Here is an 18,427-nt window from a genome sequence, read left to right as displayed (position 1 = left end):
GCTGCGACATAGTTAGCCTCACGGTATCAGACTCTCCGCTTGGACCTTCATCTCCACCCTGAGACCTCTTGACAAAGCCCACAAAAACCCGCAAGGCTTTTGTCAACATCCCAATCACTGAAGTTTAATCCAGATCTAATCCAGTTTCTCTATTTGGCAGCAATGTAAACGCAACATACACTTTTATTCCGTGTCAAATTTCATTCCATTTTATTCCAAGCAGATGTGAGTAAAATAAAACAAGAATTAAGTACCAGAATTGTAATTATTTTCCATTTGCAATTTTTGGGGAATAGTATATCGTGATCAAGCAGATTTTAAAAAGCTTCATATTGGGTTCAAATTTGTCCTGTAGTGTGCATCGCTTGATATCTATAATTGACGTTTTTGTATTGAAACTATAAAACAGAAAACGATTCTGTCCATAATTCCAATCTTATCCAGTTTGTGCAAAATGTGCTCGGCAAGGGTGGATCTCTTGGAGTCCAGTGTAATCCAGATCAGATCTTGATTCCACTTGTAAAATTCCAAGCGCGTCCATCTCATCAGAATGCCTTGATTATGTAAGAGCTCATGCCAGTTTTCTGTTTCCCCAACTGAGCACTGACTACTTTTGATCTGTTATGATGATGACGATGACGGTTTTGTTATTCACACGATTTCACACGTGATGAATGTTTAATCTCGTTGCACACTTGAGTACAATGACAATAAAGGGATTTCTAATTCTAATTCTAATGAAGCCTTGGTGGAGGCTTTTTTTATATCCTGTGACATAGTTTGGCTCTTGGCGTCTTGTTTGATCTCATTCCTGACTGGATTTCTAGAATTCTCGACCTGGGACCTGACCAATCTGAGACTTTCACTTCGAACAACCCCCCCTAAGACCTCTCAAACCATTTTGTCAACATCCCAATCTGAATCGGGTCTTCTTTTTTTCTCCGCTGATGCATTCAGCCTCCTAACAGGTGCTCTTCCCCAAACGGGATCACTTTTGGTATATTTAGCGTTTGAAACCCGAGTTCCCCCGCGTTGCGATTGGCCGGCGGGACCACATGACCACCTGGGTAGAAGTAGCCTCAGCGGCGTCTCTGTCACCCAGTGTTTCTCCGGAGGGAAGCTTGGGGGGAGGCTTTGGCGGCTTTTGGGAGACCATTAAAACGCTAACCGGTAAGCGAGCAAAAAAAAGAAAAATCTGGAGAAAGGGCTTGGGGCTTTTCCTTCTGGTCTGCATGGCTTTATTGCATCCCTAATTGGGCCCATCCTGATCCAGAACTGAACGTGGTCAGGCTATTGGATGTTGACATTTTGTGGTCCAAGCCAACAATTTGTCTTCATTCAATGTCCCCCAATTTTAATTGAAAAAGTGAGTTTGTCGTGCTAAAAAAACGTGCGTCCTATATTTAACCCTTAGCCTCAGAAGGCATGGCATCACGGGTCGTCGGAGCCGGGCCACCCAATCAGGCTGCGGCATTGGTTTACATGTGAAATAGCTGAGGCTGCAGCTGTCAGCCGTCATCAAATCTGGGAGGCCTGCTTTTTTACCGAGGGAGGAGTTAGATTTGTGGTGGTGGTCCAGGGTACACACCTTTAATCACTCCCTCCCTCTCTCTCACTTTTTTTGTGGTTTTAGGGCAAAAAAAAAGTGTGATTAGAGGAACTCCAGTCCCTAGTGGATGGCCAGGGACTTACGGACTCAAGAAAAAACTGCAGGAATCTTTCTCTGGTACCTTTGTGGCCCTTTTATTATCAACCCCAGTGTCCAAGTCAAAGTCCTGAAAGATCTTCTTTGCGTAGAGCCTCTGAAGGGGTCTCAAGATGTCGCATCGAATCGTGGAGTACGTGGAGGAATGGGAGGAGGAATATGAGGACGAGCTGGAAGGGGAAGTAGTAGAAGAAGAAGAGGAGGAGGAGGTGGAGGAGGAGGTGGAGGAATATGAGGAAGAAGAGGAGGAAGAGGAAGTTTTGGATGAGGTAAGCGTCAAAATCGACAAAATTGCTTTTAAGTTTGTAGGACCATTGCTGCTTCAGTCCTATGAATAGTGACTTCAGGTCAGCAGGATTTGGTTTCGGTGAGATGAGGCACACTGGCTAGAATTCAAAAGGGTGTTAAAGTTAGCGTCCCGGATCATCTGTGTGGTATGACATTTGTTAGCGATTGTAGCCTAATTGTAGTCTGCTCTAGTGTCGACTGGCCATCGGCAATAGAAAAAGCAAGCGTGATATAAACCTCACGTAGTACCCGGCCTATCCTGTGAGGGGCAGCACAGTCAACAGGGCATCTAAACCGAAAAAGCTTATATCTTCACTTCAACTTGAGTCATCATGAAAAAAAAAAAGATCACATATTTGTCATCTTCTAAATCCCGCTTTAAACCTGACGTAGTACTTGGACTAACCTGTGAGTGGCAGCGCAGGGCATTCAAGCTTGATGAAAACTAGTAAGCTAAGCTAGCTATTAGCTTATTAGCTATTTGCTGTTGTCTGAGGCTATAAAAAAATTGTGTACTTTTACATTCTGACAGTAACATTAATTAAAATGTTTCCTACTTCTATGTAAACTTTAGATATGATTATTTTAGATATTTATAACAGTTAAAAAAAATATATTTTTTTCTATGCTTTTTTTTGTCGTGCTGACCTTTTTACGAGCAAACTAGTGAGGAAAAAAAACATGACTATCTGTTTTGTTTCTAATATTAATGTCGATCTTATGTGAGCATATGGCATTTTCTTCCGTAAAAAAAAATATAGAACTTGTTTTCGCAATTGTCGGCTCGACTTTTTTAAGATCATTTTGGCAAGTTAAAATTCACCTCTCGGCCCAGGACTATCATTTATCCTGATAAATATTGAATATGGTTTTGTTGCAGAATATTGTCAGCCCTACCTTTTTCTGAGTAGATTTACAAAATGACATATTTTATTGTGAAACTATAGAACGTGTTTACGATGCTCACAATTGTCGGGCTAACCATTTTACGGGAAGATCACACATAGCGATTAGCTTTTTATTTGTTATGCTAATGTCTTCTTCCTAATCGACACTTGTTCTGTTTAACGTGACATTGGTTATACTGAAAATATCAAACATGTTTTTAATGTTTACATTTACTGGGCCAAATGTTTTATAATAAACAAATTAGCGATTAAAATTCACCTCAGGATGTCATATCAGGAAATTGAGAAATCTGTTTTCGTGTTTTTTTTTATTTTTTTTATACATGTTGAATTGTAACGATTTTCACCTATTTCCTGTTTGCCTTTATTCTCATGTCAACACCTTCATGTCATCTTTTGATTTTCTTGTTGTTGTCTTCACTGTCAAAGTCCTTGGGCCTTGACGCACGGTCCGGACTGTGCGTCAACATCTCAGACTCAGTGTCTAATGGAAGAGTGAAAACAGAAGGGCGTCAAATTAGTCCCTTATTTCCTAGCGAAATAGGATTAAAGTCGTCCTGGTATTTACCTCCTTGACGTCTTATAAGGGCGATCGGACGTCGACGTTATGCGTCCGCTCCGTCTCCCGTATAACCCGTCGTGTGGTCGAGGTTTAATCATCTTTGGCTGCTAAAAAGATGCTAAATGGTTTGTTTTGGAGTTGGAAGGAAGCTAAAAGGAAAAAAACCAAAAAAAAAACCGAACAACAATACACTCTGCTTTCACTTGCACTTTCATCTACACTGTGGAGAACAAATGCCTCGTTTGGAATACAAAGAATGGGGAGAAACATTTTGACGTTTCACACGTTCAACCAGTACATTTGAGAATTCTCAGATTCTCGTTTGATTTAAAGACTTTTAAAAATGTTTTTATGGATTTTTTTATCTTGAATTGTGAATTTTTTGGAATTGGAAATTTTGTTGTGGTTAATTTTTCTTATTTTATTTTACTTAAACATACAATTGTTTAGTTGTTGTTTTGTTTAGTCTTTTTCTTTATCTTTTCTTTCTATGCACTTTTTATATCATTAAATAATTGGCTAACATAAGCAGCTGTGGCTCAGCAATAAGAGCGAGTCATCCAGTAATCAGAAGGTCCACTGTTTGATTCCCGCTGTGTCCGAGTCATTTGTCGTCACGTCCTTGAGCAAGTCACTTCATCCACCTTGCCTTTGGTGCACAATTTAGTTTGCCGCCAGCGAAGTCTGAATGCGTGAGTGCATGAATAATATTATGAGCGCGTTGAGTGCCCGGTTGTCCAGAAAAAGCACTTTTTATTATTATTATTATTATTAACAAATTAATTTTGATCCATGTGTCGGTTTTGGTGTGGAACGGCCATGATTCTCCCCTGTCTTCTGAATTCACATAACGAGGCCTGATACAAATGTTGATGAAAAATAAAGTGATGGCGCATTCGATGTCTTTTCTCTCAGCTCTGTTGTCGGTAGAATTGATATCGTTCCATCTTATGTTCCAGTATGCCCAACCGTGCTGGGAGGGTGTTCCAGAAATGAGGCAAGATTTTTCGCCAATGGCTTTTTTGAGGAGGGCGTCTGAAAAATGGCTAAATATAAGTTGGCAATACTGGATGACAGGCACAAACAGATTGGAAATGACAATCCAAAATAGAATGGATGTCACCCGAGCGCCTGCTTTTTATTTAGAAGAGCTCACAATCAATCTAGATTTTTCATCGAGGAACTCACACACTTTTTTTTTTTTAAGCAATCACAATTAATTTTTTTCTACCGTTTTAAATAAGACACAATCTGTCTTTATTTTTATTTATTTATTTTTTTTTAGAAAAGATAAATACAGATTTTTTTTCTCCAAGAACTCACATCACACCTGATTTTAGGAGAGATCAATTCCTAAATAAATTCCAGAGAAAAGATCACAATCATTCCAGAGTTTTTAATTTAATCATTTTTTTTTTGGTCACAGCCAATTTTGATAATTACGTAGAAGAATTCACAACAAATCATGTTTATTTCATCGTGACAGACAATTCAGTTTTTTGTTTTTTTATCAGAATTTTTCCATTTTTGAGGACAACCAATTCTTATTACCAGGAAGAGTTCACAAGAAATCCAGATTTTATTATTTATTTATTTATTTTTGGGGTGGACACAATTCGTATTTTTCTTTTCTCAGAAGTGATTGTAACCCAGATTTCTTTCTTAAAAGGGTAAAAAAAAAAAAAAAAGCTTATTTTCTTACAAAGTGTCAAAATCCATATAATTCGTAGCTTGTCATTCTTTTACTGTTAACTAATCATGACACTGGATGGCCACATTTGAATTCGCACAATGCTAACGCCAGCATTTAGCATTAGCACGACTCAGCACACCAGAGCTGAGCGGGAATCGACCTTTTTTACGCCATCACGCACGCAAAGCACAGCGTGTTTCTTCTCCCATGTTGTGCAAGGCCAGAGTGTGTTGTATATTTTGTGTGATGTGTTGAGCAGATGACAGCGACGACACACGTCACTCATGAGCACCACACTCATCATCCTCATCCTCATCATCACGACCAGCAGGTAAATGGCGCCAAAAAGGCACAAACCACCAGGCTGCTGCGTTTTGTCTTGTGCAAGCTTCGTTTTAGTGTTCCCAGCTAGCTAGCGTCAGTTGATAACTGGCGGTATTGGTTAAGGTGAATGAATGTGGAATATTTTGGCTGCTTGCCTACTGCATGTAGCCTGACTAAGATGTCATCTAATCTTGCGCTCGCGGTGCAATTTAATTTCATTTTAGGAAGACATGTTTTTTCATTTTATACGTTTGACTTTTTTACTCGTTATATTATGACTTTAGTTCACAAATAGATACTCCTTTTTCTCTTTTGAGAAAGATGTAATTTTATTTTATTGTAATTTTTTTCCTCAAAACTCTACGACTTTATTGTAAAAAAAAAAAAAGGGGGGGGGCTCCATTTACAATAGGTTTCAACCATATTCTCATAAAGTTACCACTAGTCTTTTTTATTTTTAAAGATACCATTTTATTATTGCAATATTCATATATATGTATTTTTTTAATATATATGTATTTATGGAGTATGACTTAAGCAGCAAAATCCACCTGTTTTTATTCATCTCAGGCGGCGGCCATTTTGCCACTTGCTGTAAACTGAAAATGACATCACAGTTGCTCATGTAACATCCAATCACGGCTCACCTGTTTTCTGAGTTCGGTCATATGATTTTCGCAAGCTGAGCTGTGATTGGACGTTACCTGAGCCCTAAGCCAAAATGGCCGCCCCTGAGATGGATAAAAACGGGTGCATTTTTGCTACTGAATTCATATTCCACAAACGCAATATTAGTCACGATCCTGTATTTGGACTAGTGCGGTCGCATAGAACATATTATTGGAAAGAATTTTTGGCTCAACTGCCTCTTAAAAATGACAACTTGTTTCCTTGAAATAATCTAATTTATATTAGGGAAAAATTCAATTGTATTCCCTCCCCTGAAAAAGTGTGACAACAGCAAACCTCAGCGCAATTCTGCATGTTTATTTTGTGTGACGGTTAAAAACACGAATGATGTGTGTACGTTTTGCATCTATGACTTGCAATTTGCCTTCTGCCAGTCGGGTTTGCCCACCAGGAAGGTGGGGAAGAAGGTGAAAGTGGACACGTCCCAGTTCATGACTCCGTATCTGGCGCACAGCCAGAAGATGCTGGACCAGTTCAGCCACGTGAGCCGCCGACACTTGCCGCTCGTCTTCTTGCTCCCGAAACTTTGTTCGTGTCCTCATCCTTCGTCTTTGTTCCGCCATGCAGAACAAATATCGGCAGGCGTACGACAAGTCCAGAGGGAATCCTCCTTCCATCACCACCGACACGCCTGAGATGATTCGCATCCGCAAGGCTCAGGAGCAGCTGAGCGAGGTACATCGGCGAGCCGCCGCAAGGGGACCTTACTTTTCTTATTTCTAATACACCTAACATTTGGTGGCAGGCTTAAAACTTGAAATCTCATACAAAACATTAAAATTGAGTTAGCCTACTCCGATGGACCCATTAGTTTTTTTTGGCCGGGTGTGTTGACTTGCCGTATTCCTTCCAAAGATCAAGTACCGCATGGAGGGCAACAAGTCCAAGACGGGCAGCATGTATGACGGCGAGGCGCTGGAGATCGCCCACGTCAAGCAGGTGTCGGACCTCATCAGCAAGGTGGGTTCACTGAGCGCATGTCACAGACAGCACAACGGAAACCGCCAATCACCCGCATACGCCCGCGTAGGTCCTCTATCGGCAGAAGTGGGACGAGACCAAGGACAAGTACCTGTTGCCCCCGGATGCCCCAGAACTGGTTTTGGCTGTCAAGAATGCGGCCAACTACAGCAAAGTGAGGCTTTATTTATTTTTGCGGCAGCTATGAAAAATTCCTAGTAGCCAGAATGATTTTTCCCATTCTAAAATTACAACTTTATTCTCAGACGTGCCATTTTTTCCCTCATAAATTTATATAGTTTTTCATACATTAATGAAAAATGCATATGTAACTGATATGTGTATAAATTGTTGCGGTGTAGAAAATGTATACGGAGGACTGGGATGAAGAGAAGACCATGTTCTGCCCGTACATCGACAGCCCCGAACTGCGTCGGGTGGCCAAGGCTCAGGAGGCACTCAGTGACGTAAGTCTTTCGCCACTCTTTTTTTTTTTTTTTTAACCCACGTGGGGACGTTTCGCTGAAGTTCCAACGGTGACGCCTTCAGGTCCAGTACAAGAAAGGCCACGACGAGCGCAAGGCCAAGTACACCGTCCTGGCAGACCCCCCCGAGGTGGAGCTGGCCAAGAGAGTCTCTGACCAGCGCAGTGACGTAAGCATTTTTTTTTTTCTTTTTAATCTTGTCATTTTTTTAAATTTGTTTTAAAAAAACTCTGAATGCTTTTATGTTTTTTTTATTTTTTTAATGTTCCCCAAAAATAAATAAATAAATAAAATAAAATAAAAAAATTGTAAAATGTAATTTCTCCAAATGTTGAGTTGTTTCGAAGTTAACCTAAAAAAATGTTTTATTTTACTTTATCCCCCAAAAATAAACTTAAAAAATTTGGGGGTGCTTAAAAAATCAGATAAACTATTTTGGATGGATATGATTATGATACTTTTTTTTTTTTTGCACCATGTAGGTTACTGATGTCGGTATGTGTTGTTTGTTTGCCCTCAGCTGAAGTACAAGGAGGCGTACAACCAAGACGTGAAGGGTCAGTGGTGTGAAACGCCCTACTATGACGTGGCCATGGCCAGGATGGCCATGGACAACCTCAGCAATGTAAGACATACACATGCAAAGAAATACACACATAGATGGACAGACCAGGGTCATATCTCTAATCTCGTTGACAATGACAATAAAGGGATTTCTGATTCTGATTCTGATAATCATTTTGGATTTTTCAATTCTTCAGTTCGTTTTTGTTTTGTTTTTAATTTTTTTCCCATTAATTTAGAATATTTTTTTTTTAGAGCAAGTTTGTTTTTTTATTTGTTTTTATTTTTTTGAAAATGCATAATTTTAGTTTAGTTTTGATTAGTTTTAGTATTGCATTTTTTTAATATATTGGGTATTTGTTGAGTGCAAGATTATTAAAAAAAAAATCTCATTTTTGCAAGAATCATCGTTTTAGTTATTTTTAGTGAGATGCATTTTCAGTTAGCTTTACTTTTTTGAAAGCATTTTATTTTGCCGACGAAAATGCTCTTTCAATTTTAGTTGCGTCAACTTTTGCTTTCCCTTGCAGCGGAAATACACGCAAAAACACGAGGACACCAAAGACCAAATCTACTTCATGCAAACCGACACGCCGGTCTACGATACCCACAAGAAGGCGGGTGCCTCCGCTAGCGACGTGAGTCACCACCACTCATTGATTCTCACAAAAGACACCACTTCTTGCCCTCAAATACACACCAAAAAAAGTCCAGAAAATAACAATGTCACAATCGCAATTCGGCTTTTATCAGTAAAATTCCGACTTTAGTGTCATACTAAAACTACGATAAAAACATTTTTTTTCCCGTGAATGTACAATTTTTAAATTTTTGTGTCCAGGTGCAGTACAAAAAAGAGTACGAGATGAAGAAGGCCCAATCGGACTACAACACGCTGCCGGCCACCGAGAACCCGCGGCTCAGGCAGCTTCGATACGCCGGCACCATCCTCAGTGACGTATGTGGCGCGTATCCACACTCAAATCCACAGTCCACTCCCCCGTAGGAAAATAGTTGAGCATTGTTTTTGTTCTATTGTTTTTTTGGGGGGTCTTTGCAGAAAGTGTACAAGGACAAATACGAGAAGTCCCGAGGGTTCAGCATCAACTACTGCGAAACGCCCAAGTTCCAAATGGACTCGGTTCTCAAACAGTTTACTGACGTAAGAACGACAAAATGCTTTCTTTCTTTCGTTCTTTTGTTTGTTCTTTCTTTGCTTTTTGACTTTTCTTATTTAAATTACATTCTCCAAAAATTACGACTTTACTTTTGCAGGAACACAACTTTTTCGTGTTTTAATGATGTGATGTTACACTGTAACTAATTCTGACAGTAAATATAAAATAAATTACAACTTTCATGTCAAAAGTATAACTTCATTCTCACACTTTTGCAATTTCTTCCTAATAAAATTACAGGTTCAACTTTATTCATTTTATACTTCTTTGTTTGGCGTTTGTTCATCAAAATGTTTAAAGGATCCATAATTGCTCTTTCTTAAATCATCACCTTGTTTTTCCGCAGAGGTGCTACAAAGAGAAGTACGACAACGAAATAAAGGGTCACTACCTGGGCAGCTACGAGGATGTCTATATGGTCCACTGCCAGCAAGTGGAGGACATGAAGAATCAGGTTTGATCAGTTGTGGATATTCCACCATTTGATGCTTTCCCACACATCCGACCTCTCATTTTGCATCCTTTTGTTTTCACAGCAACTCTACAAAGCCGACTACGAAGACATGAAAACGCAATGTTTCTTCCCCCAAACTATCACGGCCGAGTACGAAGCCACCAAGAAACTGGACGACTGCAAGGATGTGAGGAGGGACATCGATTCTGGACTCAGGATTTTGGGTTGTCCTCTTCCGGTGGAATCTTACGCGTGGTTTGTCTGTTTTGCAGTATGTTTACCGCCAGCATCCAGACAAAGTGAAATTCACACAAGTAACCGACTCGCCGGTTCTGGTTCAGGCGGCCATCAATGCCAAACAACTGAGTGACGTACGTATGACGCCCTGAATCCAGATTTTCAACCTTGCCCTTTCCACTACCCAAGTAGCAGAACTAGAGAGCCACATCCTCTATGTGTCAGATATGCAGATGACTTTTAAAAATGCAGGATGCCCAGCTGCCCACTGGTGGCCATGGAAACCTGAGATCCGTCTGGCTGTGGAATAAATATAGCAAGTGGCGGTCAGCAAACTCAGAATAGAGCCAGTCATCTGAGACAGTGAAAGTCCACTGGTAAAGTGCTGCCTTCTTGTGGCAGTAAAATTCAGTTACTGGAAGAGAATTATTATCTAGCGTTTTTTTTTTGTTGTTTTTTTTAAACAGTTAATCCAAAACGTTGTCAAAAATAGATCAATTGATGGGTTTACTAAAACCAGTTGTATTCTATTTGGTAGCAAATTGTGGACCGTCATGACTGGTAAATCCTAAATGTCTTAGTTGTAGTGGTTCACACAGAACCAAGATCAATTGCCACTGTGGAAGCAGTCCAGAAGAGTGTAGTCTGTTACCCTGAACTGAATAAGTACGAAAAAAGCGGATGATGGATGGATTGGCTGAAATGGCAAGCCACATTTTTTCCGGGTTACGCATTTGGTAGCTATTGAAACTCGAATCACCGCATTTGCTAGTAACTAAAACTCCAGACTGAAAATCCGATTAGTCTTCTGTCCGATGTAGCGGTCAAATCTCATCTGGAAATTCTGGAGTGAAATGTGATCCTTCTTGTCGACTGTTAACATCCAAGCCAAGTTTGGGTCTGGGTCTCATCCCGATTGTGCAGTTGGTAGAAATGTAAGGTCGAGGGAAGGAATGTTTTTGGCTCTTAGATTCTAGATGAGAGTGCTTATCTTCATGTTGTGGTTCACTGAGCACCAAAGCGAAATTTCTACACAATGCACCTGTGACGGACTCGCAACCCGTCCGCCATAGTCCCCTGTGTTGAGATTCTTCTTCTTTTTGCCCTTTGACCCCCTAGAAACGCGTCTAGGTTGAACTCCTTTTACCTTTATCCCTCAGTGAAAGTTAGCGCAGAACCCTCTTATATAACTTATTCATCTCAAAGTTATGAGCTTTGAATTAGTACCGGGTAAGCGTGCACTTTACTCAACGTTTTGCTCCTGCTCACAGCTCAACTACAAGGCGCATTACGAAGAGACCAAACACAAGAACAGTCTGCCTCCGGACGACCCCTTCTTCATCCAGTCCAGAGTGAACGCCTTCAACCTCAGCGACGTAAGCTACCGCCTTGAGGCGCCCAGTAAATTTACATGACAATAACGGTGAATGCTCGCATCTCCTCACAGAGCTGCTACAAATACGACTGGGAGAGAACCAAGGCCAAGCGGTATGAGATTAAGGAGGACGCTATCCCCATCTTGGCCGCCCGGGCTCACACCAACATCGCCAGCGACGTATGTTTGCAAATCTTTCCAAAGGGTGAGAATTGAATCACAATGGTTTTTCGATTGATTCTTCTAGGTGAAATACAAGAAGGAGTACGAGCAGAACAAGGGTCAGATGGTCGGAGCGCTCAGCATCAACGATGATCCCAAGATCCTGCACTCGGTTCACGTGGCCAAAATCCAGAGCGATGTAAGCAAACCTTTTGTTTATTTCTTCAGCTTCACAAGCTACGGCTGCTCGGACTCCAGTTTGAGAACCGCCGCCATGAGGCCAGGATCGCTTTGATTGACTTGAGTTCTTTTCCCACAGCGCGAATACAAAAAAGACTATGAAAAGATTAAGACCAAGTATCACACGCCTCTGGACATGATGTCCGTCACCCAGGCTAAGAAGTCGCAGGCCGTCACCAGCATGGCTGGCTACCGCAGCATCAACCCCAACTTCTTCCTGCCGCATGACGCCGTGCTGCTGGATCTGGCCAAGAAGGCCAACATCATCCAGAGCGACGTAAGTCGGCACGCTAATTAGGAACAGCAGTTGGACGAAACAAGGCAACCAAAAAGGATGAATGAATGCAATTTAACTAATGTTTAGTGAGTTCCGAACGAAGCTCTAAATGACAAAAAGTCGTTCAGTATTCTGATGGATCTTTTTCTTTAATGTCTGCTGTTGACATCCTGCATGCTGTTAGCGGATATCGCGAGGACCTGCGAGACTCATGTTTTTTGAGCCTGTGCGAGAAAGATAGTGGCAGAATGAATAGCTGGAAACTGAACTTTATTACGTCTTTTTTTTTGTTGCCATTTTCATCTGCTATCCTCACATTAACTATACCAAAAGTCTGCATTTGATAACTGAATACTATTTTCAATGATTTCTGAAGAGTTAATTCAGGCCTGGGAGACTAACTGCATGGTGGCGAAGGCTGCTCGATGGGGGGGGGGGGAGTATTAATCATGGTTATTTAGGTAATAATTGAAAAATTGTTAAATATCATCATCCGTCTTGTGTCTTCAGAATGAGTACAAGTCTGACTACAACAACTACACCAAGGGGACCCCATGGGTGCCGTTTGGCTCTTTGGATGTGGAAAAAGCCAAGAATGCCGGGGAAATCCTTAGCGAGGTTTGTCCGACAATCAACAAATAAAACAAAACTGACATCTGAAAGGTTTTACACGACGCTGTTGTTTTCTTTTCATGCAGAAAAAATACAGACAGCACCCTGACACCATCCCCTTCACGTCCATCGACGACCACCCCGTCATGATGCAGGCCAAAGTGAACCAGCTGCAAAGGAGTGATGTGAGTTCCGATAAGCGCTTTTCCTTTTCACGTGGCGTCGATTCTTTCCTAACTGGGCTTTGTTTCTCGTAGCTGTTCTACAAGCAAGGTCTGGAGGACATCCACCAAAAGTACTCCCTACCTGCTGACATTCCTGAGTTCCTCCAGGCCAAGTGCAACGCCTACAACATCAGCAACGTAAGACAGCGACACGATCTCGGACAAACGTTTGTTTTTTGACTCATCCCGTGTGCGTTCCTCCATTTCAGAACTACTACAAGTACGCCTGGCAGGACCTGATCGCTCAAGGCTACGACCTGCAGGCCGATGCTATCCCCATTGTCGCCGCCAAAGCTGCCAGACACGCTGCCAGTGATGTAAGTTCTCAGCACATACATGAACCCTTTGCGCTCAGTTGCCTAAACACCTAGAGCAGGCGTGGGCAAACTACGGTCCGGGGGCCACATGCGGCCCGTTAAACGTTTTAATCCGGCCTGTCAAACTTGAAAAAAATGTCATGAATAAACCTCGTTAATGTTTTATTTTCTAAATACTGTGTTTTTTCAGAGACATATATATTGTTGTAATGCTTTTGTTCACTTTCATTTAAAATCAAATGTATTTTATTCTCAGATGAGGTGAGGTTAGCAAAACACTCCATCCATATGCTCCTGGTCCGGCCCCTCTGTCAAATTTTAGAACCCATTGTGGCTCACCAATCAAAAAGTTTGCCCACCCCTGCTCACGAGGCAGGACGAAGTCACGTGTCATAAGGAAGTCTCAAGTCTGAACCTTCACCTTTCAAGAAATTCAAGTCCCAACTAACTTCCAGAAAGTCATTATTTGATCAGTTGCAACCAATATTTGTTAGTTATTGTATTAATGTGTGACTCGCTATCAGTGATCTAAACTGAAGAGTTCATGTGGCTTACCTGCCTGGATTTTCTAGCTTTGATGAAACTTTGTGTTGTAGTTGTTGTGTCTTTTAGGATTGAGCTGTGAACATTGCATGTTATCATTATCTTTTTTTCCCCACTTAATTTTATCAAATGCATGTCCAAAGTCCTAAAATTGCAGACTTTTTCAGCCCCCCACCTTGCTAAACATGACTCCGCAATCCCAACTGTAGGTCCAGTACAAGAAAGCGTATGAGAAGGATCGAGGCCACCACGTGGGCTTCCGTAGCCTGCAGGACGACCCCCTGCTGGTCCACTACATGGAGGTGGCCAAGCACCAGAGTGACAGGAACTACAAGAAGGACTACCACAAGCTCAAACTCAAGTACCAGTCGCCGGTGGACATGATGAGCGTGGCCCACGCCAAGCACGCCTCGGCCGTGCAGACCCACACCGGCTACAAGCAGCCCCAACACAACTACTGCCTGCTACCAGATGCCATGAACCTGGACTTGGCTCGCACCATGAACTACAATGCCAGTGATGTAAGTTCCAACATTTTCAGCCACTCAGTTAAAATGTGTTGCACTGAGCTTTTTGTGAAAAAATGCTACGCTTCTCGGAGCAGTTTCCGAACAACTTTTAAAAGCCGCTAAATTTGTTGCAAGAAAATCTGCTAAATCTAGCAACAAAAGTGCTAAATTGGTACTAATTGCTCAGAAATCTCACTGACTGTCGCGCTATATTTATTGTCATTTGGTTCTATGTGAGTTACTTATCAAAAGTTGCATTAAAAAAATCTCAAACACAACTGTTAATAGTTGCTAAATTTGTTGTGAGAAAAGCTGTTAATTCTAGGAACAGAATTGCTAAATTGGCATCAACGTTTAAATTGATTAAATCCCAACAGTATCTGAACAACTTTTCAAAGTCGTTAAATTATAGCAAGAGGTCGTCTAAGGTAGTCTGAAAAGTCACTTAATCTTGCAACAATAGTTCTAAATTGGTTCCAATGATTAAAAGATAAAGTAGGTCCTCTGTGAAGGTTCAGGTAGCAAATACGTGTCCCACCACTGCTTTTTGGGGATCTTCAAGCCTAGCTTTTGGGTAAAATACCAACACCCTTTTTTGGTGGCTTTTCTAGCACCAGTACAAACAGGATTATGAGAACTGCGTGAAAGGAATCGGTTGGGTCCCAATCGGCTCACTGGAGGTGGAAAAGGTAAAAGCGGCGACGGCGGCTCTGAATGAGAAGAAATACCGACAACATCCGGACACCATCAAGTTCACCAGCCCGGCCGACTCCATGAACATGGAGCTGGCCAAAGCCAACACTCAGATTCTCAACGCGGTGAGCGCCTTCTTCACAAAGCTCTTTCTCCGGAGACCCTTTGACCCTTTTGACCGCGTTTCTTGGTTTTGACCACAGAAAAACTACAAGGCCAGTGGCGAGAAGTTCATGCACACCTACCATCTTCCTGTTGATGCTCCTGAACTGCTCCTAGCCAGATACAATGCGGCCAACATCAGCAAGGTTAGACGCTTTGCTGATCTTTTATTTACTGTTAATGTTCATTGAGACTTTTTATGTTCCGGCAGCAATCAGGCATGGATAGTTACTAACTCCGAATTTGCCTCTCAACTGTCAACTCAACTAACGGTAAACATCAGTTTGGCAGATAGTGAACGGTTCTTCAAAGAAGAGGCTTCAAGATGTTTACTACCGCTCCCCATTGAAGTTTAATGTTAAACTAAATACAACGAAAAGAATTCACGTTGTGTATTTAAAATAATATGAAATGCACTGCATAAATAGAACTGCCCTTCCTTGCCTAGTATGCTGCCCCCAAGTGGCCAATGCGTGCACACCAGCCGGAACAGTACAATGTCCTTTGAATTGAAGCAAAAATGTGTATACTGTTACACGTACAAACACACTGTTTATTTTCAGAATTACTACACCGAAACTCACCGTCGAGATCTGCTGAAAGGGCATCACATGAAGGAGGATGCCATCCCCATCGTGGCAGCCAAGACCTCCAGAGACATTGCCAGCGACGTGAGTTGCCAACCCGCTTCTACTTTGGCAGCTCCAGTACTTTCAACTGTTCCCACCTGAGGTTTTGTCCCTCTTTTTTGCAGTACAAGTACAAACTGGCACACGAGAAGGCAAAGGGCCACCACGTGGGCTTCCGTAGCCTGCAGGATGACCCCCTGTTGGTCCACTACATGGAGGTGGCCAAGCACCAGAGTGACAAGAACTACAAGAAGGACTACCACAAGGCCAAGCTCAAGTACCACACACCTGTCGACATGATGAGCGTGGCCCACGCCAAGTACGGCTCGGCCGTGCAGACCATGATCGGCTACAGGACGTACCTCCACGACTATACGATTCTTCCCGACAACTTGCAACTGCACCACTGCAAGGACGTGATGGAGATTCAGAGCGACGTACGTGCTCTCTCTTTTGATTGGTATCGCAACACTGCAAAAACTGGGGTTAAAAAATGACAAAAAGTATCAAAATGAGGGTAGGTTCATCACACGCACGAGGGCCGATTCGTAGGCCAGACTAAGATCCACCTCCAGCCTTTGTTAATCGAACCCAAGACTATCTTTCAAAATAACAGAACATTTTTACTTTTTTTTAAAACAATCATACCTTGATAAAAAAAAACTAATTAGGGGTTGTATTACCTAATTTAGCAACATAATATAAATCACTCTGGTTCTCGACAGAATGTTTATAAAGCAGACTACACGAACTACCACAAAGGATCCGGGTGGGTTCCGATTGGTTCTCTGGACGTGGAGAAGGCCAAAGCTGCCAAGGCCGCCCTGGATGAGATCAGCTACCGCCAGCATCCCAGCACGTTCAAGTTCACCAGCACCAGCGACAGCATGAACATGTCCCTCGCTCTGAGCAACTCCAAGCAGCTGGACCCTGTACGAGCCACTCGGTTGACAGCCTTTTGTGTTCACAATGTCCACCTGATCTTTACGCTTGTGTATTTTTCACCCCTGTAGGCTGCCTACAAAGCTTCTGGTGAGAAGTTCAAGCATACCTACCACTTGCCGGTCGACAGCCCTGAGTTCCTCCAGGCGAAATTTAACGCTCATACCCTCAGTGAGGTGAGAGGAAAACATTTTTGATTTATGGACATATTGTTCGACTTGATGAACACAAATTTAAATGTATATTTTGTCCCCCTGCAGAGTCAGTACAAGCAAAAATGGCTGGAAGATATTGCCAAAGGCTACGACTTGAGGCCAGACGCCATTCCCATTCAGCACGCCAAGCACGGCAGACATATTGCCAGCAATGTGCGTATAACCTTCAGTCTTTCCCTTTAATTCACTTCAATCCAATTTTATTTATATAGCACCAATTCACAGGCGCAGTGGTCTCGAGTTCAGTATATAGACAGCGCAGGTCCACAAGCATGCTTTGCACTCTGAGACTTACCGATCCAACATCCAACAGCTGGGACAAAAAGTCACCCTTGCCTTGTTTTCGTAGGTGCAATACAAGAAAGATTTTGAGAAAGATCGAGGCCACCACGTAGGCATCCGTAGCCTGCAGGACGACCCTCTGCTGGTCCACTACATGGAGGTGGCCAAGCTCCAGAGCGACAAGAACTACAAGAAGGACTACCACAAGTCCAAGCTGAAGTACCACTCGCCGGTGGACATGATGAGCGTGGTCCACGCCAAGCAGGCCTCAGCCGCCCAGACCATGGCCGGCTACAGGAAGATGCACCACACCAACGCTCTCCTCCCTGACGCCATGAACTTCGTCCTGGCTCGTACCATGAACACCCAGTCTAGCGATGTAAGTTTGTACTCAAGTCATTACTTCAGTTCAGCAAGTCATGAGTCAAGTTGATTCATTTCTTATGTCTTGTTTTGACAGACAATCAATTATTCTATAGATTTTCTTCGGCCGATATTAAGCAGACCTAGTGACAGCTTTTAAGTGGCTAATAAAATTCAGGCCCTCGATTCTGCCCACTCACCGATTACTTTTATCTCTCAGTGTGATTACAAGTACGACTGGAACAACTTCGTCAAAGGTTTGGGCTGGATCCCGATTGGCTCGCTCGCGGTAGAGACCGCCAAGGTTGGCAGTGATATCCTAAGCGAGAACAAGTACCGCACTCATCCATCCAACTTCAAGTACAGTAAGCTGATGGACTCAATGGACATTGCCCTGGCCACCGTCAACAACCAGATCATGGATAAGGTTAACCAATTAAATGGAGGGCAAAATATTTGCCAACTATCACCCTCAATGCCAATGCCCATCTATTTTTCCTCTGATTTTCATTGATAGAAAGCTTACACGGCTGCTTGGGAAAAGGACAAACGGACAGTCCACATCATGCCGGACTCTCCTGAGATTGTCCTGGCCAAGGCCAATGCTATCACCATGAGCGATGTAAATTCCCCTCAAAATGTCACATCAAGAATGAAAATAGTCTGTCATACTCTCTGAAAACTCTGCTCCATGTAGTTACTGATGTGTTTTTCTTTTTACAGAAACTTTACAAATCTGGTGTGGCGGAGATGGCCAATAAGGGCTACAACCTGAAAGCAGATGCCATTCCCATCGTAGCTGCCAAGTCAGGAACAAATATCGCCAGTAATGTA

General features: G+C 42.4%; 1 protein-coding gene across 1 annotated transcript in view; it reads left to right on the top strand.

Moving 5' to 3' along the window:
- Positions 1–1,818: 1,818 nt before the first annotated feature.
- Positions 1,819–18,427, top strand: part of neb (nebulin) — a 57,821-nt gene continuing 41,212 nt past the window's right edge. The window contains exons 1-35 of the mRNA XM_088315387.1: positions 1,819–1,974; positions 5,416–5,487; positions 6,545–6,652; positions 6,738–6,845; positions 7,026–7,130; positions 7,201–7,305; positions 7,493–7,597; positions 7,680–7,784; positions 8,136–8,240; positions 8,710–8,817; positions 9,021–9,137; positions 9,240–9,341; positions 9,704–9,811; positions 9,894–9,998; positions 10,084–10,182; positions 11,320–11,424; positions 11,496–11,603; positions 11,671–11,784; positions 11,905–12,102; positions 12,613–12,720; positions 12,801–12,899; positions 12,972–13,076; positions 13,148–13,255; positions 14,008–14,319; positions 14,919–15,125; positions 15,204–15,308; positions 15,726–15,833; positions 15,917–16,228; positions 16,517–16,723; positions 16,805–16,909; positions 16,994–17,101; positions 17,298–17,609; positions 17,814–18,020; positions 18,111–18,215; positions 18,317–18,424. Coding sequence (XP_088171513.1) covers positions 1,819–1,974; positions 5,416–5,487; positions 6,545–6,652; positions 6,738–6,845; positions 7,026–7,130; positions 7,201–7,305; positions 7,493–7,597; positions 7,680–7,784; positions 8,136–8,240; positions 8,710–8,817; positions 9,021–9,137; positions 9,240–9,341; positions 9,704–9,811; positions 9,894–9,998; positions 10,084–10,182; positions 11,320–11,424; positions 11,496–11,603; positions 11,671–11,784; positions 11,905–12,102; positions 12,613–12,720; positions 12,801–12,899; positions 12,972–13,076; positions 13,148–13,255; positions 14,008–14,319; positions 14,919–15,125; positions 15,204–15,308; positions 15,726–15,833; positions 15,917–16,228; positions 16,517–16,723; positions 16,805–16,909; positions 16,994–17,101; positions 17,298–17,609; positions 17,814–18,020; positions 18,111–18,215; positions 18,317–18,424 — 4,749 coding nt within the window. The remainder of the gene's footprint in view (positions 1,975–5,415; positions 5,488–6,544; positions 6,653–6,737; positions 6,846–7,025; positions 7,131–7,200; positions 7,306–7,492; positions 7,598–7,679; positions 7,785–8,135; positions 8,241–8,709; positions 8,818–9,020; positions 9,138–9,239; positions 9,342–9,703; positions 9,812–9,893; positions 9,999–10,083; positions 10,183–11,319; positions 11,425–11,495; positions 11,604–11,670; positions 11,785–11,904; positions 12,103–12,612; positions 12,721–12,800; positions 12,900–12,971; positions 13,077–13,147; positions 13,256–14,007; positions 14,320–14,918; positions 15,126–15,203; positions 15,309–15,725; positions 15,834–15,916; positions 16,229–16,516; positions 16,724–16,804; positions 16,910–16,993; positions 17,102–17,297; positions 17,610–17,813; positions 18,021–18,110; positions 18,216–18,316; positions 18,425–18,427) is intronic.

Source organism: Idiotropiscis lumnitzeri, chromosome 14 (assembly GCF_059441095.1).
Source record: "Idiotropiscis lumnitzeri isolate Australia: NSW breed Sydney's pygmy pipehorse chromosome 14, RoL_Ilum_1.0, whole genome shotgun sequence".
Taxonomy (NCBI): domain Eukaryota; kingdom Metazoa; phylum Chordata; class Actinopteri; order Syngnathiformes; family Syngnathidae; genus Idiotropiscis; species Idiotropiscis lumnitzeri.
The sequence above is the reverse complement of the archived record's forward strand: the minus strand, read 5'-3'. Positions and strand labels throughout refer to the sequence as shown.